This window comes from Anolis sagrei, chromosome 1 (assembly GCF_037176765.1).
Source record: "Anolis sagrei isolate rAnoSag1 chromosome 1, rAnoSag1.mat, whole genome shotgun sequence".
In the NCBI taxonomy this organism is placed as follows: domain Eukaryota; kingdom Metazoa; phylum Chordata; class Lepidosauria; order Squamata; family Dactyloidae; genus Anolis; species Anolis sagrei.
In genome coordinates this window covers 249,047,305-249,073,637 of record NC_090021.1, presented here as the reverse complement: position 1 = coordinate 249,073,637, position 26,333 = coordinate 249,047,305, and the positions used below count along the sequence as shown (strand labels likewise).

At 38.3% G+C, this 26,333-nt stretch overlaps 1 protein-coding gene across 14 annotated transcripts in view; it reads right to left on the bottom strand.

Annotated features, from left to right (window-relative positions):
- Window positions 1–26,333, bottom strand: part of SOX6 (SRY-box transcription factor 6) — a 521,576-nt gene that overhangs the window by 104,103 nt on the left and 391,140 nt on the right. For 11 of the 14 annotated variants that reach the window (XM_060767625.2, XM_060767634.2, XM_067462638.1 and 8 more), the window contains 2 exons: window positions 13,910–14,033; window positions 2,909–2,988 (listed from right to left, as the gene is read on the bottom strand). In XM_060767625.2, coding sequence (XP_060623608.2) covers window positions 2,909–2,988; window positions 13,910–14,033 — 204 coding nt within the window. The remainder of the gene's footprint in view (window positions 1–2,908; window positions 2,989–13,909; window positions 14,034–26,333) is intronic. The other 3 variants (XM_067462636.1, XM_067462643.1, XM_067462640.1) reach the window with 1 other exon arrangement.

The window sequence follows — 26,333 nt, the reverse complement described above, 5'->3', positions numbered from 1 at the left end:
GAGATCAAATTATGTATATTTTTCTACCATTGTTCATATGTGAGAGGGGTGTAAATCTTTGTAAATTTAATTCTTAAATAGCCACTGTTCAGGACTTAAGCTGTGCAAAAATGTATATGGTTTTGTGTGAGGTTTTCTGCATAAGAAATAGAATTTTCAGAAGAAACATTGTTTCTGCACAGAAAATTTGTCTTCTGTTCAAAAGTTACACCAATATTATAACAAATATGTCAAAGTCATATTTTCAGTACAAGAAATGTATTAGCAATGGCTCAGGAATTCTATTGAAAGTCATCCCCAAACCCAGTATTTTGCATCTCCAGAATGGTATGTCATAAGGACTTGAAAGTTGAGCTTAGTATGTTGCCATTCAGAACATGCTTCAGATAATAGCTTTCCACATTGTCCAGTGCAGCATGAATGTTCCACCTTAGTTATTGTCTTCTTCTAACTAGGGAAAGAAGAGGAGACCCCAAAGTCATACTTCACATAGGGCACAACTTTATTAATTAAATCAATATGCAATAAGGAAAGAAGTTGCTGAGGTCAACCTTCTACCCATTCAGGTCTAATGACCATCTCCAAAATGCTGTAAGAGGCAATGTAGCAATGTACAGAATCTTATAAATATCCCTAATGAGTTTGCAAGGAGAAAACCCATCAAGCAACGTAAGTGCTTGTCCATGATGTGGCACATCTATTAGATCCCAAAAATATGTCTCCTCCAATATACATATGGTATGTAATCACCACTGAGAGTGGGTGTGTAGCCCATTTAAACACTGTAGAGAAGAAATCATTTTTAGTGAGTAGTATTATGATAAAAGACTTTGACTTGCCATTTAGAGCTGATCATTCCTAGTTGAAAAAAAAAACCTCTCTGGTCAAACAGGGAGGTCCTGACAGCAAGACTACATGTAATATATAAGAAAGAGTTGCCAAGATAAGGATCTGATTCCTCATAGGCAATCATATATGTCACAACTATCATATATTTCACAGTGTTTCAATATCCAAATATGTTGTGGGCTATTGTATGCTTTCAAATAATTCCTGATTTACAGCAATGTATCATGGAATTTTCTTGGCAAGATTGGTTCAGGAAGACTATGACTTTACCTTCCTCAGAAGCTTACTAGCCCAAGGTCAGTGAGTGGATTTTTATGGCTGAGCAGGGATATGAACCCTGATCTCCAGAACTGTAGTAACTCACTTTACCACCTTGGCTCTTGAGGTACAGTAAAAGTGAATTGGAGAAAGTTACCCAAGAGCAAATCAATACCAATGAGAATATGGTGAATGAAAGCTGGATCCAACTCACATTTACAAAAAATTGTCTTTCATCCATCTCTGAGCAGTCTGATAGTCCAAAGGACTGAAAATCATAAGCTATAGATGTCATGCTGGTCATGTACATAAAGACATAAAGATGCCTGGCTATTGTAACATCTATCCTTGTTGGGATTCCTCGGGAGACTAAGAGTTTTATAACTACAATACCTACAATACAATTGAAGACAAGTTAGCTTTATCTTCTTGCAGAACAGTACTTCCTAAAATACACAGGCAGATGGCCAGAGTGAGGTACTAATTGCCACGCTGTACTATTTCTGACCAATAATTGCTTCCTGCAAATTATTGTAAAGGGTATCAGGTAAACATCTAGTCCTTTCTTATGATGTCTGCAATAGTTGAAGACAAAAGACAGTTCATAATATGGACCTTCTGTGTGTTCACACCAATTCCTAGTCAACTCAGGTGCTGACCAGGTGTGGAGTGGGGCCTCAAAGTCTAGGCACTACTCCCAAAGGATTATCTGCGAAGTTCCCTGGCTTGACAGGCCATCTGCATACAGCCCCGAAGAATAACTGATTAATAACAGGATTATCAAATCCTCTGGTACTGCTATATTGTGATATAAAGTAATCTTTGGTCTACAAAAGCTAATGCCTGAATAAACCTATTGCCTCTAGAGCACCACAGCAATTTTTGCCAGGACCAACTGCATACCACACTGCTGCTCCTTTGGTTGGAAACAGTCATAAGACATATTAGCTCCATCATTTAAATGACCAAGAAGTAAACCTCTAGCGTGATGACTAAACACACCTCCTGTATAAGCATTTGACTGCTACTTCATTATTTGATACTATTGTGCCTTTTCTTGGGGAATATTAAAAAGCTATATAATAAATTGGAGTGTAAATCATTTTCACACAACATTTAGTTCCCCCTATGACAAAAATAAATAAATGACCTAGCAAGGGACCATACTCAGACTCCTGATGGCTGCTGGCATCCAACCAACTTAACGCATGGAAAGACTGAGATTCCATAAATACAGAAGCTGCAAGTGTGGAGTTTATATGAAACAGTTTTCACCAAGCCCCCACCACCACCACCAAAGGATAAAATACATTTATTCAGGCATCTGCTTCAGATTGCAAAAGTGTAGAACAGGCAATACTCTGAAAAAAATTAAGAGAATTAAAATGTTCTAAACGTGACTCCCACTAAATAGCTACATGTTGTATAAACAGAAACACAAGCACTTTTCAGCACAACTAAGTAGTTTTGTATTCCCATTCTTTTTGATACCAAAAAGTTAAATACATGCTTAATTCTCTCAGTAAAATCAATAAGATTAAAAATTCTCAACAAAGCCTGGATTGTGTTAACAATTATTAACTTAATTGATATCAAATACAAAGTTGGCTGTATTTCCCAGCATCAAACCTGACAGCACGCTGTTCTGTTTGCAACATGGTAAGCATGTAAGGTGTTAATCCTTTTGGGGCTGTGCTTAAAAATTACTTAACATTCAAGCCTTTACTTAGCATACAGCTGGTTAGCAGTTTTCCACTAAAACATTGGCTTTGAGCCCACATATTTTTGTTCTGGCACATACCTGGAGCTGTAAAGGGCTGAGTCCAGAAGCAGCAGCAGCTGCCATTGTTGACGGAATGAACTGCACAGGATAGTTATCACCTGTCGGGGAGAACAATGCATGCAGGTTTAGACAATGAGCAGAGAACAGCAGCAGACAAGTACAAACAAGGCCTGAGCTCCACCACACTGCTCTAAGCCTAAACATCTGCAAAAACAAAAAGGGTTTGTTGGGCACAGACTCGCAGCTCTCCCTTGGAACTTCTGCTCAACAGATAGCTAGTAGGCAAACTGGCAAAACATAAATTGCAATGTTTTAGACCTAAGCATGTTCCTTCTGATTACAGATCAGAAAGCACAGCAACCCTAAAAAATAATTGCATGTTTAGAAATATTTCAGGTGATACGTGACATAGAGTAGGGCACCAAGGCCAAGCCTTGTCAGATGCTATGCATCTGTTGTGTTTGAAACTTCTTTTTCAGTACCTTTTTGGTCTTGAGTTCAGTCATTTGTTGCGATGAGCCCTTAGCATAAAGTTCAACTCTTTTGAACTCAACCATCCCACCTTGCCCCTATTTCATGCATATGGCAATGAGGACTAGCTTGCAATGACATACTAACAAAAGAGAAGAACCAAAATCACACCTGTCTGACCCTCCCTGAAAAACCAGACAAGATATCAAGCTATAATTATGCAGTGTGAAAGGGCCCCTGGATTTTGTACTTTCAGGTAGTGTGGGACCCAATATTTGACCCACTGCTCCCATCATCAGCTTCATTGGACTGACCTCCATTGAAACCAGAAAAAACTAGAGCTCCTCTTTTAATGTTCAAAAACGTTATTTCTCTCCCTTTTGGAAAATAAAAGCAAGGCATATTGGGAATACTTCCTAGAGCAGGCATCTCACACCCTCAAACATTTCACACATAAAAACCAGGATGCATGTTGCCAAGCAACATCAGAGTGTGAACAAAATGGTAAAAGGTATTAATGAGAAAGAACATATAATCTTGGAGAGGTTGCAGCAGTTTCCTTTTGCCTGAGCATTTCATATCTTCTTCTCATCTCCCCCTGCTGATTTAATTGAGTGCAAACTATTTTTGCACTGAAACTCAGGTTATTACAGATGAACTAAGATGAGGATAAAGGAGCCCACATATTTTTCTCCATGATTTAATAGCAATAAAATAGGATTAATGGTCATGCTTTTAGTTTGCATGTGATCTGGGTGTTGTATAGCTCTGATCCTTGGCACTCCTTCTTTAGGTAACTCCATACTCTCCAAGCTTGGCATTTTTAGAAACATTGTTTTAAAGAAACCAAGGTTGTCACTGAGAATGGTTTCATTTTGAAATTTTCATCTATCCCAAAGGACAAAATTGATTATAGACAAGCCTAACATCCTTCTATAACAGTGGTTCTCAACCTGGGGTCCCCAGATGTTTTTGGCCTTCAACTCCCAGAAATCCTAACAGCTGGTAGACTGGCTGGGATTTCTGGGAGTTGTAGGCCAAAAACATCCGGGGACCCCAGGTTGAGAACCACTATTCTACAAGGTAGAATACCGCAATTAAAAATGTGTCCAACACCATGGTGATTTCCAGTAAATTTTCCAATCTCATGAGATCATTATCTACTTGGTGTTGCATAGGAATTGTATTTTTAAAAATCAAATGAGAAGTACTGTTTAGCTTAATATTATGAGGCCACCTGCACTAAAGAGGGAGTGCACAGTTGCAGCAGGAATGCTAAGATTTTCAAGTGCCACCTTCCACAAGCAAGTTATCTGTCTTGATTCTGCTCATCTTTGAAATCCACACTATAATAAATCTAGAGGGTCATCGAGGCAGGGTGGTCAGACAAATCCCACCGCTGCCATCACTATAAAGGAATTAGGGGATATCTCTGGGCAGGGTGGACACCACGATCACACTTCTGCCCTTCAATATAGCGTGGAACAAAGGCTGAGCCTAAGTGACCGATTTACTTGGTAGTATTAGCTGCCACCACCTCAGAATTGCTGGCCTGAGGAACCAAAAGGGTGTGAATGTATTTTAGGTCAAAGGATATTTGAGCTCTTGGACTTCTATGGCTGACTGGACTTTAGAAATGTATTGAGAGAATGAGTTCTGAGGGAAACGAATGGATTGAGGCAAACACCAGTTAAAAGTAAACTAATAAAGAGTTTATTTTAAACTTTAGAATAACAACAACTCGTTGGAAATGAGTGGTACAGAAATCTTGATGCGATTGCAATAACTTGGTTGCTTGAACAGACAGTTCCCCTGACAGAATAGCTTTTACAGCTGTGAGTCCCTTTAACAAACTGTTCTACTATAAGACACAGTTTCTCTTAGAGCACAGACTCCAGTCTGCCTCAGTCACTGGGCTATAAGGTATCTGTAAACCTCTCTTAAGTTTACTAAGACACAGCTCTCTTTTACTAGTCCTCTCAACGTAGTAAAACTCTAGCTTAATGTCTTCACCTTATTCCCAAACCTATAGGCTCACTAAAAGCTCTTCTTCTGTCAGTTCCCTGCTGTAACTTCCTATCTCGAAAAATCCACCCTTCTCTCTCTCTAGTCTAAACCCTTCTTTCCTTTTGAGTCAAAACTGGCAGCTTATTTTCCCTCTCTAAGCTCACTCCACCCCCAATTGCTACACCCAATCAGGAGTCAGCCTGACTCCTCCTCCTGCTCTCTTGAATACCAAGATGCCAGACACTGCTATGCAGGCTTCGGCCTAGCCGACTAAAAGGTAGATCTATTACACACACCTATCTCCACCTCTCTTCTCCAAACTGAGGAAGTAGTGCGTAGAAAAAGTGATTTCTCACCCAGGACATGAAGTCAGATCCCAAGATTCCCCAGTAAGCATAAAAATTCAGTATGTTTGTGGGGGGTACTTGCGTCTCAGCCTACCACTTCCACGAAGGAAAATATTCAGAATATTTAATGCTTCAATCAAACACTTGAGCAACCTCAAATCCTTCACCAATTCAAGCAGGAAATATAAGGCTGTTCAAGTGTTTTGGAACCACACCTTTTCAATGTTTTGGATTACACTTCTTCACAATTGCATTATGTCGGCTAGGGGTAATGGGAATTACAATCAGCAAGAGTTGGAGAAGAACACATGTTTCCTAGCCCTAACATTTCCAGGTCAGCACAACCAGTTGAAATCATATATTGTTTACCTAAACAATTGATAGAATTACATAGACAGTCTTTGTCACATTGGTCTCCCCCATTGCTTTCCACCCCTATCTTGCATTCACTGGCATCTCTGCTATTGAAATCTAGATTTTCTAGGAGCATGGGTCTCCTCTACTATGATGAAAAATTACATGTAGAAAATTGGTGCAAATAACTGAATAGTACAATCAATACATTAGGCAGCATTCCTGAGAGAATCCCTAAGGTGTTCAGAATTCACGCTGAGAGAATGCAGAGGTTGCAGTGCTACTAAACCATATAGGATCACCCTAAAACAGGCCTGCACAATCTGTGGCCTTCCAGGTTTTGGGGACTCCAACTCCCAGAAGCCCTAGACAGCTTGTCCAATGGTCAGGAATACTGAAAGCTGAAGTCCAAAAAACCTGGAGGGCAACAGGTTACATAGGCCTGCCCTAAAGTAAGAGGGTACTTGACTGTTTTAACAAACATCTTTTCATATTGTACCAACTATTGGCCAAATCTATAACAATCAACATTTTAATGCAAAGATGGGCCAATCTGAATAAGTGTGTGTATGTTAAGAAGATGATTTACTGTATTTTCTGACTTATAAGACTAGTATTTAACCCAGGAAAATCTTCTCAAGAGTTGGGGGACATCTTATATGCCGGGGGTCATCTTATAGGGTGGGTGCTGAAACTTCCGAGCTAGTCTGGAGAATCTGTGGTCGCCGCATATGGTGAGGGGAGTTAAAAATGGCCATGGTCGCATCCTCACCATATTTGGTGACCGTATGAAAGGAGTAGAAGAAAATCCACTCACCAGGATTTGTGGAAAGAAGTGACTTAATGTGGTCCCGATGATGAGGTGGGGGGGTGCCTCACCAGGAAGGTGAAAGTGAAGGGCAGAGCAAGCTGCAGGCGTCTGGGACACCCAGGGTATGGAAAAAAGAAATAGAGTGGCACTGTGCCCAGAAAAACACACCTCTTTTACTCGTCTGCCACCCCCTCCCATATCATATTACCGTACCTCTTTCTCTGCCTCTCAGATCTTGCATGTGTGAGATCTGAGAGGCAGAGAAGGAGGTATGGTAATAGGAAAATTACCATATTGAAATCAAATCAGATTTTTTTATTTGGTGTGAGTTGGAAAAGGGGTAGTCTTATATGGCGAGTATATCCCAAACTCTATATTTTAACTGGAAAAGTTGGGGGTTGTCTTATACGCCCAGTCATCTTAAACGGCAGAAAATATGGTACATTTTTTAAAAAATGATTAGTTAAAATTATACAATAGCGATGCTTTATAGACTATCACTTCACTGATTAATTTCAAGTCAGTGTTATGTCCTACCTTTAGGCTGTTCTTTTAGCTCCTCTAAACATTTTTCACATTTCTAATAACAAAACTGCTTTGCCAGAACTTTTTCACATGCATGTATAACTGTAGGTGTAGGCATAGAAGAATCCTCCTCAGATAATGCAGCCAGGGAATTGTGAATTCAGCATACACACAGAGAGACTCACAGACATCCACAGCTCAGTTCTCAAACACAGCAACGTCTAAAACCCTCATAAACACTCTTCTTTTGCTTACTGCCCAAAGCACTACAGTACTCAGGCAAGCTCACTGTATTAAGTTGCTTTCACTTTTTAAAATGAATTGTGATGTTCTAATCCACAAGGTCTCTCTGCATCATATCCATAATACCTCATCAGACCATTGAGCACAGTATGTGCTTGTACACAGTCCACTAACAATTGGCTTCTGGTTGCATATGGAGCACTGCTACAATGCCTTTCCTAACCTACATTGTACTGATGTCCTATGGAGCAAAATTCATAAAATGTTATCATATTCCCCTCTCCTTCTATGAAGCTGATTTTAATCTGCATTGGCTTGTTGTTTTTAAAATAACTAAATTGTTTTCCTCAAGTATAAAGCTCTCTTCTCTTTATGACAAGATAATTCTACTTATCTTCCTTGAACACTGGGCAAAATTATCTGAATATATAGTATCCTCATCAAAGTTAAATAATGTTTCTTCAGTAAATATACATTTTTATTTCTGTTAAAAAAGAAGTCGCAAGGATATTGAATTAATGATGCTTTAAATAGGAGAAAAATAAGTGCATACAGATAAGCTGAGAATGCACTGACAAACATTTCCAATGCATTCTTTCTTTAAATATTATGAATTATTCATCCCTGTTCCATAAAACACCCACCCCATACCATCCCCTTCTTTTTGTAAGTTCAATATCAGTTGCTTTATTTGTACTAAACACTTTCCATGTCAAACATATTTTAAATAGATATATATTTAACTCTAAAAGAATTCCCGATTGCACTCCTTTTTCATATACAGCTGTCATGCTTCCATAGTTTGAAATCGCTTGGATAGATAATATATAAGCCTTCAAGTTAATTTATTAAAGTCTGTACCACACCCTATAGTGTTTCCAGCTCACCCAATGACAATAGTTTCCCCTTTGGCTAGTGGCAAGGTTATAATCATCTTATTTCTTGCCACCCTCATCTCTGTCCTATAGTTGTCCCTTCCAGGATTAAATCTGAGCAGTTGAAAGTGAACAGAACATGGTTACTATAATCCCACTACATTATATAACAGCATTATCCACCAGAGAACAAAGCAAGACACTTCATACAAATGGAATGCTTTCCTGACAGTAATAAAGTAGGGACATGTTTGTTGTGCTGAAACTATGAGTGGAGGGGCGATGGTGAAAATTTAATATTTTTAATTACAGAAGATGCATCCCCCAACTTTTGGAACACAAAAAAAAAATGGATCAAGGAGTTTTTCAGTAGCTGTCTTGGCAATCTATCACTCAACATGTTGTAGCATTCCCTCCCCCCCAAATTTGTTTCGAGATTTGGAATGTGTGCGTGAGGACCTATTCTTTTTTAATTTTATGAAGATAGACAAAACATGTCAGAACATGTTCATTGTAGGTATAGGTATGTAACAGTCTTGATTACTGGGAGAATGGCTCAAGAAAGAAAAGGGTGGGGGTGAGAAACAATCCCTCATCATTCCTTGTTTTGTAAATGAGCCTTTTCAGCTTCCCAGCTTTGTCAAATTGATGTTGTGAAGTAGCCAGGGATTCATGTACAGTGCATACTTCACACATTCCTTCCAATGTGCACAACTTGTGAGCAAATGCAGTTGACCTAAGCTCTACACTACATGTTCAAAAGGTTCTGGTTAGTTCTGCTCAGATTACCAGCCTCAAACTTGTTATTTGTAGTACATTTTCCTAAGAAAAATCCTAAGAGTTATTTTTAATGAGGTAGAGACCTCCTGACTCACTTTTCACCCTTGTAGGAATGAAATCTACAGGGAATAAGGCTACTTCTCTTATTTCCTGTTTATTGGATTGGCCTTTGTCAGAGCACTCTGTTCAGTCTTTCCTCATTCCCTAAAGCATGGGTTGCCTCATTCAGCAGGGCCTCCAAATCCTCTGTCTAAGAATATTTAGGGGTTGTAATGAGGAGGTCTTCTTCCAGACACTTCAGCCCCATGTTTGATTAAATTAACCATCCATTGGCAAAGCCACTGGCAAAGAAATCATGTTTTTATCTTAACAGCTTTTCCCAAGCTAGCAGAGAGTCAAAGTAACTAATAGTAATTGCTCAGCCCATTCAAATCCATTGTACCTGATTTAACTAAGATTCAACCTCTGTAACAATGTATCCTAAGAGAATTCTCAAGTGCATGTGAGTCAGCAGACACAACAGTAATTTGAGTGGCACAGCACCTTAAAGTTTTAATTAATTCAGTACATGCGATAAATACCAAAGGAATGTCTATAAAATTAATTAAGTGATATATGAAGCCCAGATTTATCAATTAGTACTTGCTCTGATGGAAACACTATACAATATTCAAAAGTATGCTAACTAGTTTTTAAAAAAATGTTATCACTTACATGATTGATATTTGCTAGCTTGGGGATCCAAAATCTCAGAAAAGTGTAACACAGCAGTAAAAGGAAGGGATCGTGATTTGGTGTTCAGAATGACACAGTTTCAATCCCTGGTATTTTCAGTTTTAACAAAATGATTGGATAGCAAGTTGTAGAAGACCACCACCCGAGACCCTATTTCCAAACAGACAATATTAGCCTAAATCAAGCCAAGTAAAGAGCTGCTTTATTTATCCCCATGGATGTTTGTAAAGAATGAAGAACTCAATGGGAACAGAAATTTCCTATGCTTAATTCCCCTCCATACTGCCTGGGGTACCAAATATGGAGGAGGGAAATGGGGATCTGCTGAAATTTCGAAGGTTCAATTCCAGTGGCTTCCACATCAATAGGGCAATGAATCCAGGCTTTAGGCCAAAATGTTAGAGAAGGTCAAATGTCCTTTTTTTCAAAAAAAAAAAAAGGGGGAAAGGAAGAATACCTTAACAATAACTGTCTTGTCTGTGTGACATCAATACCAGGAAAGATCCTTGAGCAGATGACTAAAGCACTTAGAAAGTCATCATGAGTTTCTGAAAAACAAGTCCTGCCTAACTAATCTTATTCATTTTTTGATAGAGTTACAAGCTTGGTAGATGAAGGGAATGCTGTAGATGTAGCATATCTTGATTTCAGTAAGGCCTTTGACAAAGTCCTCCATTTTATTTTGGGAACTAAGCTAGTAAAATATGGGAGAAACAATGCTACTTTTAAGTGGACTGGTAATTGGTTGACTGATCAAACCCAAAGGGGACTTACTAGGGTAGACAAAACTTCATTTTTAATTAGTAAGTTGTATCTAGCATGTAAGTTTTGTACATACAAACAGATATTAAGAAACACAAGGAGGGGTGCTCATGCAAAAACTTAAGAATCAAAACTCACCCAATACTTTTTCATTTGAATTCTGTAATGCTCAGAAGCCTATCAAATTCAGTTTTATTTTCAGCACAAGTGAGAGGAAGCCAAAAAGGCTGCAATTCCTCTTTAAATTAAGAGCCTCTTGCCACGAAAAAAGGAAAGCAGCAGGGCAGGACAAAGCTGAGTGAGTTGGGAAAGAGACAGAGAGCACAGAATTCTGGGAAATGTAGTTTGGGAAGACGAGGAGCCCTATGGCAGAGAATTCAAAGGCCCTGCCCTAAACTACATTTCCCAGAATTCTGCTCAGCACCAGAAGGCCCCAATTAGGATAGGGGAGAGATTTGTCCCAGCCAGAGTTCCAATAAATTGTTGAATCTGCAAAGGACAGGCTGATACTTCAATACAAGAAAGTAAATCAGTGCTGGGCTGGGAAGAAACCCTCAAATCAAAGTTCTATTGGTTAATATGAGAGACATTCAATGAGATAGCGGTTGTGTCTTTTTTTCAAAAAAACATTTCTGACAAAAAATTTAAGAAATCCCAGAAATCAGTAGATGAATTAATATTTCTGAAACTGGGGTTAACCCCTGTTACCTTGTGTCAATTGTATACAAAATTCAAGGCGTTAGTTCTTGTGGGGTTTTTTTAAGTTTGTAAAAAAAATTGAAAATTCCCCCAGAATTCATGGATCAGAGAAATGCTCTGAAACTTGATGGGAAATGTGTTCTATAATCATAGCAAGTTTCATGCCGATAGCTCTAACAATGAGGGAGAAAGGCACCCCTGAAGTTTCCCCATTGGCACAATGAATTACTTAACAAAAGTAATGAAAAACTATTTAACTTGTTATAGTTATGATACAGATCCCATACAATTTTGGAAACACTGATTTTTCCCTCATCCCTTAATTTTGTAATGAGTATTGAAATATTTCTTTCATTGATCGCACAAGCCTAGTACTTACCAATGTCTCTATCTAGGAAAGAAGTGACTAATGAGATGCCATAAGGTCATTTCCTGGACTCAATGCTATTCAGCATGTTTATAAGTGACTTAGATGATGGAACAGAGAGCAAAATTATCAATTTCACAGATGACACTAAATTAGAAGATGTAGCTAATTTGAAGACTGAATCAGAATTCAAACTTACCTTAATATCAAAGAGCTGTGATAAAATTTAAAAAATGAATTTCAACAGGGAGAAATGTAAGGTACTACACTTAGAACATGAGTCAAAAGTATGATGCAGTAGCTAAAAAGGCAATGCAAATCCAGGCTGTACCAACAGATTAAGGGAAGTAATAGTACTACCCAATTTTGCTTTGGTAAGACCTCACTTGGAGTATTCAGTCCAGTTGTGGTCACCCCAATATAAGAAGGAATGTGTCCAGAAGTTGCCAACCAAAATGGTCTAGAAACTATTCCTATGAGGAAAAACTTAGGGAACTGGATATGTTTAGCCTGGAAAAGAGAAGATTAAGAGGGGACATGATAGCCATGTTTAAATATGTGAAAGGATGCCTTACTGAAGAGGGAGTAAGCTTGTTTTCTGCTTCTGCAGAGATGAAGACAGAGAACAAGAATTCAAATTACAGGAAAACAGATTCTACCTAAATATTTGGAATAATTTCCTGATGGTTTGAGCTGTTTGACAGTGGAATGTGCTGCCTCAGAATGTGGTGGAGTCTCCTTTTCTAGAGGTTTTTAAATAGGATGGATGGCCAACTGTCAGGTGTGCTTTGATTGTGTATTTCTACATGGTAAGAAATTTTGATCACCTTTAATACTGGTTTTATTATACTATGATAACAACTTCATGATATAATTACTGTCTTTTCAATAAAAAGTTATCAATGGCCACTCTGGTTCCCAGACCATTATCAGCTGTCAAACCTAATTATCCACAAATATATTCTATGAAGTTAAGACTGAAAGAGCAAATGGAAACAAATTGAAATAATTTTGCATAAAATCTTACTGATCCTCCCTAAAAATATGTTTATTTTAACTTAAATTATATTTAATATACAGTGTACATTCTAACATATAGGGTTTTGCTTCAGAACTATCTAAATAATGTAAATATTGACTCCAAGTATTATTTTGTAAATTTTACATTTAACATAAAAAAAAATACTGATACCAAATTTGTTTTAGTATTAATTAAAGGTGGAGAAGATTAATGAGTAAGCTCCTGCTTTTGAGTTGTGGTCTCAGTTTACAGTAAAAGAATGTACACATATATTCAAATAAGGTTGACTTTTATTTACTTAAATATCTTCTTACCCTGAATTCCTTTGCTAACATGGCTTTAAACATTTAAAGCTCTGTTTACAAGGAGACTCTGAAAGTAGCTTCAAACCATTATATCCTTAATTGAATTCCCCAGAAGCCCAGTAAACTCAAAGGAATAAAGAAAGAAATCATAACATTTGCTAAATCATCTCCAAACATCTCTCACCGTGAAGTTGCATGACCTGTTACAAGCCTGAATTGATGATTGCTGCTGAACTGCTGAAACCTCTGTTATTTAGATGAAAATCATACAAAATGCTGCATATTTGAAAAACACAAATTAAATCATACCGGTCTTCACTTTTTATCTCTAATTATAAAGAAGGTTTGCACAAAAGATGAGTATGTGTACATGCTGATGAGAAAGGACCTTTAAAAAAGGGATATATGTAACCTTCCTATAAAGAACTGGGCTGCTCTCAAATGCAAATTGGCAGGGAAGTGAGTCAATAAATTCAAAGGAAATTATTTCATGGTGCACAGAAATAAAATGAATATAGTCTCGCACAACCAATTCCCTGGGTATCTCTAGGAGAAATTTTAACCCAGATCTGCAAAATTAATAAATACATACAAATGTGCCCTTCTTTATACCTAAATGTGCATCGCCAAAATAGATCACCTGCCAAACTAGATCTCAAGAATAGCCATAGATGATTTCCTAACATACCAAATAGCTCTGTGTCCCCATCCACTTACCTGGCTTGTAAGTTATTCCTGGGGGGAAAAGGAATCCCTGCTGGGCTGCAGCCGCCGCGGCCAGTGTCCGCTGGTCGTGTGGAAAAATTGGGATCATGAGCGGAGGCATGTGACCCTGAACCTGCTAAACAGAAGAGAATCTCTGATCAGAAATTGCACAAATTTGTCCTGACAGATACTTCTCTAGTACTGAGAGCTTGCTTGTGTTCACAGAGTCCCATCGAACCTTATCCTTACCATACCCCTTACCAATTCCATATTATCACATCAAAGGCCATGCTAACATTGCTCTCCATCAGTGTCAAATGTGCAACAGCTTTATTCACAGGTACTTTTTCTTATTCTGCCTTGCTTTTTTAAATCTCTCTGTTTGGGTTGCAGTAAAACAAGATAGTTGTGAGAGGATTTTTTTTTCATATGCGCTTTCTTAGTTTTAGTTTGTCCTGCATTCAAATGTGTGGGTGTGTGTGTGTGTGAGAGAGCGTGTGTAATAACTCAGATTTTAATTCATTGTTATCTGAACTGTGCTGTATTTTGAGTGCTTGCAAGTATTTCAATGTTTTCAAAATATTAATATGGCTTATTAAATATTTCCTTAGATGAAGTTCTTAAAAAGCAAGACAAAAGAATCTAGTAGTCCCAATTAAATGAATATCCCTTGCTGTACATGCTTCACTTGTAACATATAAATTGCTTGTCTACCTAAACCATTTGGCTTGAAGTGCTATCATGTAGCCTGATATCTATGGATTGGTATATTCAGAGAGCATTTCTGAATGAATCCCACAATATCAAATCCCATTTGATCTTCACAAAAACAAACAAACAAATAAAAATATAAACATGCAAAAAAGCAAAAAGAGAAACATTTAAATACTTTGATCATATTTCACCTTCAGCAGGTAGAACTGGGCAGATTGGGACCAATGTACTAATCTTAAAATTAACTGTTTAGTGTCCCAAAATGTTTAATTTATAATAGCTATGTTGTATTAGGACCAAACTGAATTGCATGCTTTTGTCTATACCCTGAAAAAATACAATGATTGTTATGATTATTAGTATCTAATTGAACACAAACTTTCTTATAGAATTATAGCTAGAAAATATAAAAATGCTCCCTTTCGTTTATTGAAAACAAAAGTCATCAAATGCTATTTCAAAGCCAACATGAATTTTCAAGCATTTTCTTTTTGTTCTGATTCTGAGGAAAACTTTGTATGGTTAAAAATCCTTATGTTGACCTATGACACCATTTAAATACTGCCAAATTTTGTTGTCATATCCATGTTTCTCTCCCGATGTCTAATACAGACCAGAAAGGCTACCGTGTGTCTACTTCTAAGAGAGCTAATTTACCAACAACTCTTCTCTGGGGGGAAAGCCCTATGATGTAGGTTAATAAAGGTCACACAAAATATAAACACTTTACAGTATTTTTCGGAATCCATTTCTCAGGAAAATCAACTTATAATAAAAAGGTCTTTGTGCAATTACTGCCATGGCACTCGGGCGTGAAAGAATCTAGCTGTGAGCAGCTATTTCTTTTATTTTAGCTGAGGTAAGCCCAGTTCTCTCTGGTAGTGACATATTTTACTTAGTTAAATTGAAGTTGATTCCCATGTGCCCAGTATCAACTTTTTATAATACTACTGAGTTTCTTGTATGATAATTTTTCCCACTGATTCCCTGAATAATCAACATAATTGTTTGATTTGGGTATGGAAAAATATGGTATTATACAGAAAGTGGATAAAGTGTGATTTACCCTAACTTCAAGCGTTTTAGAGTGGAAACCGAAACAAATGCCTCCAGAGTCCCACAAAACTCCTAAGGTCCAAATAAGAAAGAGTCAGCTTGCAGTTATTATAGTAAAATATTCCTGTTGGTTTTTGGGATGGCACAAGAAGAAACAAGATAACAAGGAGGAAAAATAATGTGAATGAAATAGGCCTTTATAGAAGCTTGTTCCACTGACTGGAATATTTATTGAATGAATCTGGAGTAGAAATGGAAAAGAGGGAGACACTACCATCTAGCTCAGTGGTTCTCAACCTGGGGTCCCCAGATGTTTTTGGCCTACAACTCCCAGAAATCCCAGCCAGTTTACCAGCTGTTAGGATTTCTGGGAGTTGAAAGCCATAAACATCTGGGGACCCCAGGTTGAGAACCACTGATCTAGCTGCTCACATTCCCTTTTCTTCACTTAAATTCACTGTCTGACATGATTGTCATTATGTTTATTTATTCTTCGTCCAGTTTATTGGTTGCTACTATAGGCAGTGATTTAGCTATGCTAAAATGTCAGAGAGAGGCTATTGACTTGACAGAATCTTCACTTTTTTTTACTCAATTTTTCTCTGTATCAGAACTAAAATACCACGGAAGGAATGACTGGGTAAAGACCTTCCTCACCTTTCCTACCAGAATACAACATCATCATGTTTATGGATATGGAAGCACAGAAAGTGTGCTCTCTGAAATATGATCGCAAGGGAAAAAAGGAACTAAAACAAAAAATAGAGGATGCGGGCAGTGGTACAGTTCTGTGTATTCCAGAAGGTTAAAAAGGGAAGCCTGGGATACAAAGCCCACAAAATTTAAGGAGATCCCCATGTCCTTCTTTTATGCTAAAAGGAGTCAAAAACATTTCAAACATCAGAAACAAATATTTAGTCTAGAAAAATTTCTTGCTCCCAGCTAAACATGCAAGGCATGAACTAGACAGTGCCAGCTCTGGAGTCAAATACCCATGGTTTAAATGCTGGATTTTAAAGTTGAGATAAATGATTTTAATGGTTATACTGTATTTATGTCCTGGCATTGAATGTTTGCCATTTGCATGTTGTGCTCTGCCCTGAGTCCCTTTCTGGGTGAGAAGGGCAAAAAATAAACATTTTTTTAAAATAAATAAATACATATTTTAAACATTATTAAAATCACATGTAACACATGGATGTTTAACCTAAGAAATTAGCACTTTTTCTAGGTAAATTTGAAATAAACTTTGCTAATGTAGCCCCAATACTTTATACTGCTTGATTTAGGGGCACGAGGATAGCTAGTTTCATCAAATCATGTATATTCTCAGAAAGGTTAATTGCTTCTCTGTTCCAGCAGTCTTTTTGAAAATCATGACACTAGCAGATGTCAAAGAAAGACTCTCTTTTCTTTCTATTCATAAAAAAGCCATGCATTGTTGTGTCAACACCTCTTTCTCTGTTTCCTCAGCTAACTTGATGATGATGCCTTTTTATTTTTGCCATCTGCCCTGGAGCTTCATTAAAGATACATGAATGGACTAACTGGCCTGATATCTTGTGAGGAACAGGTGCTATTGTTTGTCCCTGAAGACTTGCACTAAAGATCTGACTCTGAATACTTGAGAAAGAGCATCTGCAGCAGTCAGTCAGAGAGCAACTTGGCAAAGACCTTGCTATGCGCTAATGTGAAAACAGAGGGACACTCAAGGGGGCTCATTTTCTCTTTCATGAAGATTTAACTTTTTTCCCTTACGTGATAGGAAATAGGTACAGAAATCTTAACAAACCTCTTTGTTTAAGAGTGCAACTAAACTGGGAAAGTAAAAGTATAAGAAGTGAGTGAATGAGACAGAGGGAGAGAATGAGACCTGAATCAGTATCTGAAGGGCATATGTTTGCAAAATTTTGATTGACACTTGAAACCATGGATAATAGAAACCCCCACTGAAATGATGTACCTCTGAACCAAATATATCATAGAATCACATTAAAAATGTTAGAGAGGGCATATTTTGCCAGACATGGATAAATGAAATCCTTGATACTGATTCAGTGGATACAGGGGTTATATTGTAATCTAAGCTATCTGTAATATTGGAATGATATGAACTAATTAGGCAAACTTTACCTGCTGTTAAAACATTCATACATAATATCTCCAGACTAGTGATATTCTTGTTACAGTATTACAAAAAACTTCTGTAAGAAGGTTTGTGCTTTGAAACTAAGTAAAAAGGATTGTGAACAAATGGAAAACATTGACAACACAATGATGGGGAAGGGCAATGGCTCATTCTGGAAATATGTCATACAATTAACAGCACCACTTTTTTTTCTTTCCTTCTACCCCAACAGGACTTCAGACAGAATTCTGGTCCACTCAGCACTTGATGTCAGTCATTTTTTTCCCTCATAACATTTTATTGGTTACTCTAATGCAAAACCATTTTGGTCAATATTGTAGTTGCTCTGAATGAGTATCAGTCCAACTCATAATCAGCAAATCAATTTCCATTCAACTATTTGCAGATCCAGATAGTAATCAAAGTGAGAGTTTTGAGGGAATGAACTAATTTTGAATTAGACCAGACTCAATTCAACTCACAATCCATTTGCCATTGTTATAAATGAATCCATTTACACCTAAAGGATCTACATAAAATCATCTAACTTTGCTTAGGCCAGAGCTACTTATTAGGCTTGGTTGATCAAAAAGAATGGCTCACTACACATTACATCAAGGACTCAGCCCACTTCATTGAAAAAATCAGCAATTTCAAGCTAAATACCAATGACAAACTGATCAGCTTTGATGTGGTGTCTCTATTTACCATGGTCCCGGTAGCAGACACCATGGCACTCATCAACCAGAGGTTCCCAGAAGACATCACAGCTCTGTTTCACCATTGCCTCACCACCAGCTACTTTCAGTGGGACAATGAATTCTACTAACAGAAAGATGGAGTAGCTATGGGGAGCCCTCTCAGCCCGGTCATAGCTAACTTCTACATGGAACACTTTGAAAAACAAGCCCTTGAAACAGCAACCAATAAGCCCACTATATGGTTCAGATATGTGGATGACACTTTCACTATTTGGAGCCATGGAGAAGAAGAACTCAACAGGTTCCTGGAACATCTTAACAGCATCCACCCAAACATCCACCAGGATTGTGGCGCCGGGATTGTGGCGCAGCTGGCTGAGTGTCAGCTGCATTAAGAACACTCTGACCAAAAGGTCATGAGTTCGAAGCCAGCCCGGGTTGGAGTGGGTGTCCAGCCATTGTGTAGCCTGTTGTCGACCTTTGCAACCTGAAAGACAGTTGCATCTGTCAAGTAGGAAAATAAGGTACCACCTTGTGTGAGAGGCTAAATTAACTAATTTATGAGGCCATAAAGAAAAAACTACAGGGAATGTGGAATGCGGAAGAACTTCATCGGTGTTGCTGGTGGACGATGAAAGCAGCAGCTCCCCTGGCAGCCAGAAAAAAGTTAAATAGCCTCTGTGTATTGTCTGTATATGTTGTTTGTCAAACTGGCATTGAATGTTTGCCATATATGTGTATACTGTAATCCGCCCTGAGTCCCCTGCGGGGTGAGAAGGGTGGAATATAAAAACTGTAAATAAATAAATAATAATAAATCCAATTCACCATGGAAAAAGAAAATGAAGGAAGACTGCCTTTTCTAGGTGTCCTAGTCATCTGCAAACCAGATCAACAATTGGGTCACACAGTTTACAAAAAACCCACACACAGAGATAGATATTTACATAAAAATTCCAACCATCACCCAAGTCAAAAAAGAAGCACAATTAAAGCCTTGGCAGACCGTGCAAAAAGAATCTGCGAACCCCACCTCCTCCAAGATGAACTGAACCACCTCAACTGGGCTCTACAGGCCAATGGATACTCCACCTCAGACATCAGAAGAGCTGCAAGACCGAGAACAAGCCACAAGACGAAGATCCACCCAGAGGAAAAGTGTTCTTGCCATACATCAAGGGAACCACTGACCGCATAGGGAAGCTGATGAGGAATCACAACATACAAACCACCTACAGACCCACCAAAAAAATCCAACAAATGCTACGTTCAGCAAAGGACAAGAGGGATCCACTCACCTCTTCAGGAGTCTACCGTATTCCATGCAGCTGTGGACAAGTGTACATAGGGACCACCAAACGCAGCGCCCAAACATGAACCAAGGAACATGAAAGGCATTGCAGACTACTCCAACCAGAGAAGTCAGCCATAGCAGAGCACCTGATGAACCAACCTGGACACAGCATATTATTTGAGAACGCAGAAATGCTGGACCACTCTCACAACCACCATGTCAGACTACACAGAGAAGCCATTGAAATCCACAAGCATGTGGACAATTTCAACAGAAAGGAGGAAACCATGAAAATGAACAAAATCTGGCTACCAGTATTAAAAAACTCAAAAATTACAACAACAAAACAACAGAGAGTAAACAATCAGGCACATCAAATCACCTCTCAAAGAAAGATTCCCCCAGGCACTTCCAAGCCATTAAATGCTAATCAAGGTGGTCAGTTGAAACATTCACACCTGGCTCCACCAGCCAAAAGTCCTTTGTCCCACTCTGGTCTTTCCACAGATATATAAAACCCATTTTCCTACTTCCAACAGACCTCACTACCTCTGAGGATACTTGCCATAGATGCAGGCGAAACGTCAGGAGAAAATTCCTCTAGAACATGGCCACATAGCCCTGAAAACCTACAACAACCCAGGTTCAAAACTTGTTTTGGATGTAGGAGGCGCTGGTATTCGATTCAGAATTGAATTCTGAATGTTTCTTTAAAAAAAATTGGAACTTTACAAAACTTCCAAAATTTCCAAATTGGTTCATTAATGGCGGGTGCAATTTCGCAATACGCAATAAGCAAGACTTGAAAGTATGGGATTTGTAGTGTCTTTTTAGGCAACGCACAGCAAAAAAAAAGAAAATAACAAACAGCCAGCCCTGAGAGCTTTTGGGGACTTGTAAGCTAATTTTATAAGTTAGGTAAGCAGACACTTGAAAGTATGGGATTTGTAGTATCTTTTTAGGCAAATTACAGCAAACAAAGAAAATAACAAACAGCCCTGCCCTTTTTGCCTTGGAAGCTGATTTCACAACTTTAGGAAGGAGAGTTTGTGTTCAGAGTGGCTTGAATTGATGGGAGATCTAGTCCTTTTGAGGCAATGTGCAACACATACTAAAAATTACTGAGGCCAGATAAACCTGCTACAACATTGGCTTTTAAAAATGTTAGAGTGAGTGCTTTGGTTCCTCCATGTTGCTCTTTCCACCCACGCCATTCACCCTCATACACACTACCCTCATGGTGCCTACCCGTCCCAAACTCCAACAGCAGCAACATCACACAAGTGGCAAGGCTGCCTGGCAGCCAGGCAGGCAACAGCCCTTCTCCCAGCCCTTGCTTGCTTGCTTGCCCATCATGCTCTTCTCCCAACCTCCCTTCAACACACCCTCCCTTCCCTTTGTCTTTGTCTCTCCCTTCTCGGCTCTGAATGAGCCTCTGAGCCATGTGCTCCCCCAAAACTTCTCCCCTGATTGGCAAGGAGTCTCCCAGCATGCAAGCTGCTTGGCCACCCAGCAGGCTAGTAGAGAGCTGAAAGTATGTGGAATCATTTCTGATTAACTTCCTGAGTTGTAACAAAAATGGCGGAAAAAGCCACGTTATCCGACGTGGCTCTATCCATGCCTAATATTTACATATTTAGCTTCTTCCTTCCTTCACAATTCTTAAGACAACAGAGCACACCTACTGCTTTGCTCTACCCATACCTTTTGGCTAGAAAAAAGAAGCAAAGAAGGCTAGAAGAATGGCTGACAACCACAGGAAAAGGGGAATGGCAGCAGTGGTCTATGCGGACAGTCCAAAACAGACATGACCCTACACTGAAGCCATGGCCTTGCTCTGGAGCTTTAGTCAAAACTCTGATCCGCCCCCAACTTTTTTTAAACAGGGAGCTGAGTTAGTGTGGTTTACCTCACAATAAGCACTGGAAGTGGTAGAAAATTGTGGGGAAAGCCAGGAGCAATTTCACAGTGAGTGCAGTTATTAAAATCATGTAGACAAGCCCATAGTCTACTTCCTTGGATGCATTACTGTTTGCTCTTCTTGTGAATTCTTGGAACATAATTTAGGAAAGGAACATGCAAATAAACAAAAGGATAATTTATAATTATTGTGCTCATAGTTTATACTAAATATTTGATAAAGGAGACATCTTGTTGTGTCACTATGCTCCTCGATCACTCACAAAGCTATGATGAGATGAATGATTCAATGTTAGTTAATCCAGATTTATCACCTTTACTCCTCTCCATTTTCTCTCAAATTTAATGTCAATCTATATTTTCACTGCCTGACACCTCTGGGGACCAGTTTATATCTATACATTAAGTCACACAATACCTGCAAGCACAAAGGGCCTTATATAATATTAGAAGAATAAAAAATAATGAAATTAGTTTAAACCTTCTGTTTTCAATAAACAGTCACTAGAAGGGAAAGCAAATGTCTCAGCTATAAAAAAATTAATAAAACATGTTATACAAAAATGAATTTATAGTTCATTTGGAATTAGAGATCTACCACCTTCTCAAGCCATATGAATGCATAATCTTGTCAATTAAATATTATTGTTAAGGGCTAGTACTATGTTAAAATCACTTTAAAGTGCAACTAAGGAAAATTCATGTGTGTTTATTACTCCTTATGGGTCTATTACCGGGCATTTTATTCAGATTTGTGCTGTAAAATCTGCATAAACTCAGCATATTGTTATCCCCATGTGTGCATTTGTTTGGTTAAAGCATAACAGCAAATCTCGGTTACTACAACTTCTAGAAAAGTCAAGAGAGCATAGGAGTCTCACTTTTTAATCAGAATCAAACAGTAAATGAATACAAGAATACAAGTGCCATTATGCAAATTGTGCCAGGTAGTGGTCACCTTGCCATGACAGAAGGCAGAACAAGGCAATTAAATCAAATATTCTGCAAGACTAGTGAAGATGTATATGTTTCTTACTTCTACTATACCATTATCCTCCAGACATAAATAAAAAATATTGTTTTCTCAAATGAACTTACATCTAAACAGATCGGTACTACAAAGTAATAATAATATCATTGTACACAAGGAAGTACAAAGGCCCCTTGTTGATCGAAGCCACTGCCCCCCCCCCCCAAAAAATCTGATTCTTCCCATGACATATTTTCTTTAAATTAAATTGTGATGTATTATTGGGCACTCACATAAGGCAAAAATATTATAATTTATGGCACTGCAAAGTGTTTAATATTATAGGAGCAATTATAATAGAAATATCTTAGGGGAAAATGGGAATGTAAATGTTAATATATTTTGTAAATGTAAAGGAAAATGCACCAGTGTGTGTGCTCATGTTCACATGTGTTCAGAGCTAAAAGTATTCACCCAAACCTGATTGTAATAAATAATTGTAAAAACAAAGAAACAAATAATTCCCCCCCCCCCCCGCAGTGATTTCCAACCTGCGGTCCATGGACCATCAGTGGTCCCCAGAATGAAAATATGATCCGCAAACTAATCATTATTACACAGTTGCCTCAAAACCATGCAGCAATGAGAGCGAGTGGTCGCAAAATCCTCTTATAGTGCCAAGGCAACTAGATGATTAAATATGGTTTTCTGGGGGCGAGCAGATGGTGACTACTGGATGGCATATATTCTGTATCAGAAACTAGAGCTGATGTGGTTTATCCAATGCACCCCACTGAATAAGTATATTCACATTTGTAATATTCACATTTGTACTAACCATAAGTTTAAAAATATATACATAGTCTCACACACAGTGCAGTGTGAGCTTGTGGAGCATAACCTAGCCTCTGAACTTTGGAATTACATTCAAAGGACCCTACAACACCAAACAACTGTTTAAATGATTTGAAGAGACAGATAAAGATCATCAAGAAGTATTTTTTCAATTGCTTCTACATCCTATGAGAGAGAAACAATAACTGTGAAATACTTCATACAACACTATTTAGCTTCTTTTCCACTATGTTGTTGTGTTGTTATCTCAGACTGAACATGACCACAATGAAGACACGCAAATGCTCCACCAGACACTACTCAAGTGCATTATTGCACAAGCTTCAATATTGTGATCTGAACTAATAGGTCTACAGATGAATATAATAATGCCAGCGGTGTTGGCAACATCATAGAAGATGCCAGTGCAGAGTCCCATGCCACTATCACTTATAGTTGAAGCAGGACAGCCTATCCGAAGATTTATAATCAATAGTTTTCCTGTCTCACCTAGAGGAAAGTGAGACCATGTTAACAGAATGGGTTATACTCAGAGCAGAATGGGTGATATTCAGAGCATGTGAAAACAGATGTTTCTGTTTTCACATGCTGCTACACATGCCTTATGCCATTTGGTGTAGCTCCCATCCACATTCATTGGCTTGCACAAGAAGAAATGAAGACTCAGACTTCGCAACTAACTGTATTCTAACTGTAGTCTCCAAGATGAAATAAGTAGTCACCTCTATATGGAATGATTTGTCAGTAACAATGGGTCTTTGTCTGTCTGTGACTCTCCCCCCCCCCACCCCCCAATTACTACAGCCAGACCTTATCTGCTCAGGAAATGCCTGTTTTAACTGACAGGTAGGAGATTAAATCTACAGTTGCTGAAACACAATCTCCACTGTTAGATAGGCTTTCATTGAAAAGCACTACAAACACATAATTTGTTTATGTTGTACCAGCAATCTTTGACAAAGCAGAATGTCTAGCTGAGACAAATGTGGTTAAACCCATTTACTGTATTATTTCTGCTACACAGAGCAAGTCCTTAAAACACAGAACCTAGTCAAGGCATAAAGCAATAGCTGTCTAAAGAAATCAAGAATAGATGACTTCTTGTTACACTAGCTTCCTTTACAGAGCAAAGCAAGCTCCCTTCTGGGAATTGTGTATTTAGAAGTTAGTTGGTGGGTTTTTATTAATTTTTATTTTTATTTTGCTTGTTGCATAAGATTAAATCATAAATTGGTTACCAAGATGTGAAACTTATTTGTTTGGTTTAGTTTGGTTTTGCTTAGAAGGAAAAATAAAAATTATATTCAAAACACTTGGAATTTTAAACTATAGTCCTCCTTCACTGCTAATAGATACTGTAAGAGAATCATAGAATCACAGAGTTGGAAGAGATCATAAAGGCTATCCAGTCCAACCCCCTGCCAGAACAACATCATTGGTGGATGCCAAGGAGCCTTTAAACTGCTCAGCCAGGCAGGTGCTGGGTCTCACTAAACTACAAACTCCAGAATTTTGCAAGAGGCAGAAACCAAATTTAAAGTGGATCTATGATCTAGTGTTTTTTGTTTTGATTTTGTGTGTGTGTCAGGAGCAATTTGAAAAACTGCAAGTCACTGCTGGTGTGAGAGAATTAGCCATCTGCAAGGATGTTGCCCAGGGGTTACCCGGATGTTCTTATGTTTTACCAGCCTTGTGGGAGGCTTCTCTCATGTCTGCACATGAGGAGCTGGAGCTGACAGAGGGAGCTCATCCATGCTCTCCTCGGATTCGAACCTCTAACCTATCTGATGGTTTTCTGTCCTGTCAACACAAGGGTTTAACCCATTGCACCACCAAGGGCTCTAGTGTGATGAGACACTATAACTGTGAAATGGCAATGGGAGCCATCTCACAAAGATGCTTTCATATGGAGTTATGGTTATATTTCAGACTTAGGCAGTTTTAGATGAAGCATTCAAGTCAGCATTACAATAGTGGTTACCCATTCACTTTTCTAATGTACTTTTCAAAGCTTTAAGCTTTATCCCTTAGCAACAATCGAATTGTTTCTATATTCCACGTTTTGAGTGTGTGATATGCATAGTTCATTCCAAAACTATTTCATTACCATGTATATTCATATAAATATTTTGAGTGAATGCATTCACTTTGTCTACTTATCCAAACAAGAAAGTTAAATATGCATACCTATACATGTGTAAACTTTTCAAATACAAGCAGTTCCCAAGTTATGAACAAGGTAAGTTCTGGAGGTTTGTTCTTAAGTGAATTGTTTGCAAGTTGCAACACATACATTTTTAGTGTTACCCCAGCTAGCCACACACACACACACACACACACACACATTTCCTATGCTTTGCACACCATAGAAAAGGGCTACTGCCCCTGTGGGGTTTGTTTACCTGTCTGTGCCCCTATTCAGAAGATTTCACCCACTTTCTGTCCCTGTAATAACTGGATTTTGAAAAATTTGGCTTGTTGTGAAAACAAGGATTGGTGCTAAAGCTTCAGTGGGGATCCTCATTCCCCATGATAACTATTCCAGGAGGAAATTTCCCTTCTGAGGAGTCGATTTCTCTCACTTCCTGTTATCAATCCCCTGTTTTTAATTATGGGTTGTATGTAAACTGGATGTTTGTAACTTGGGACTGCCTGTAATTGCACAACAGAAACTGAAAAAGAACAACTTAGCAACAATTAGATTTGCCAGTAAAACAGTAATACATAACTGACAAAAGCACTTGGGATATGTACATTCAATCCATCTTTTTTCTGCATAGTTTTCAGATGAATCTCAC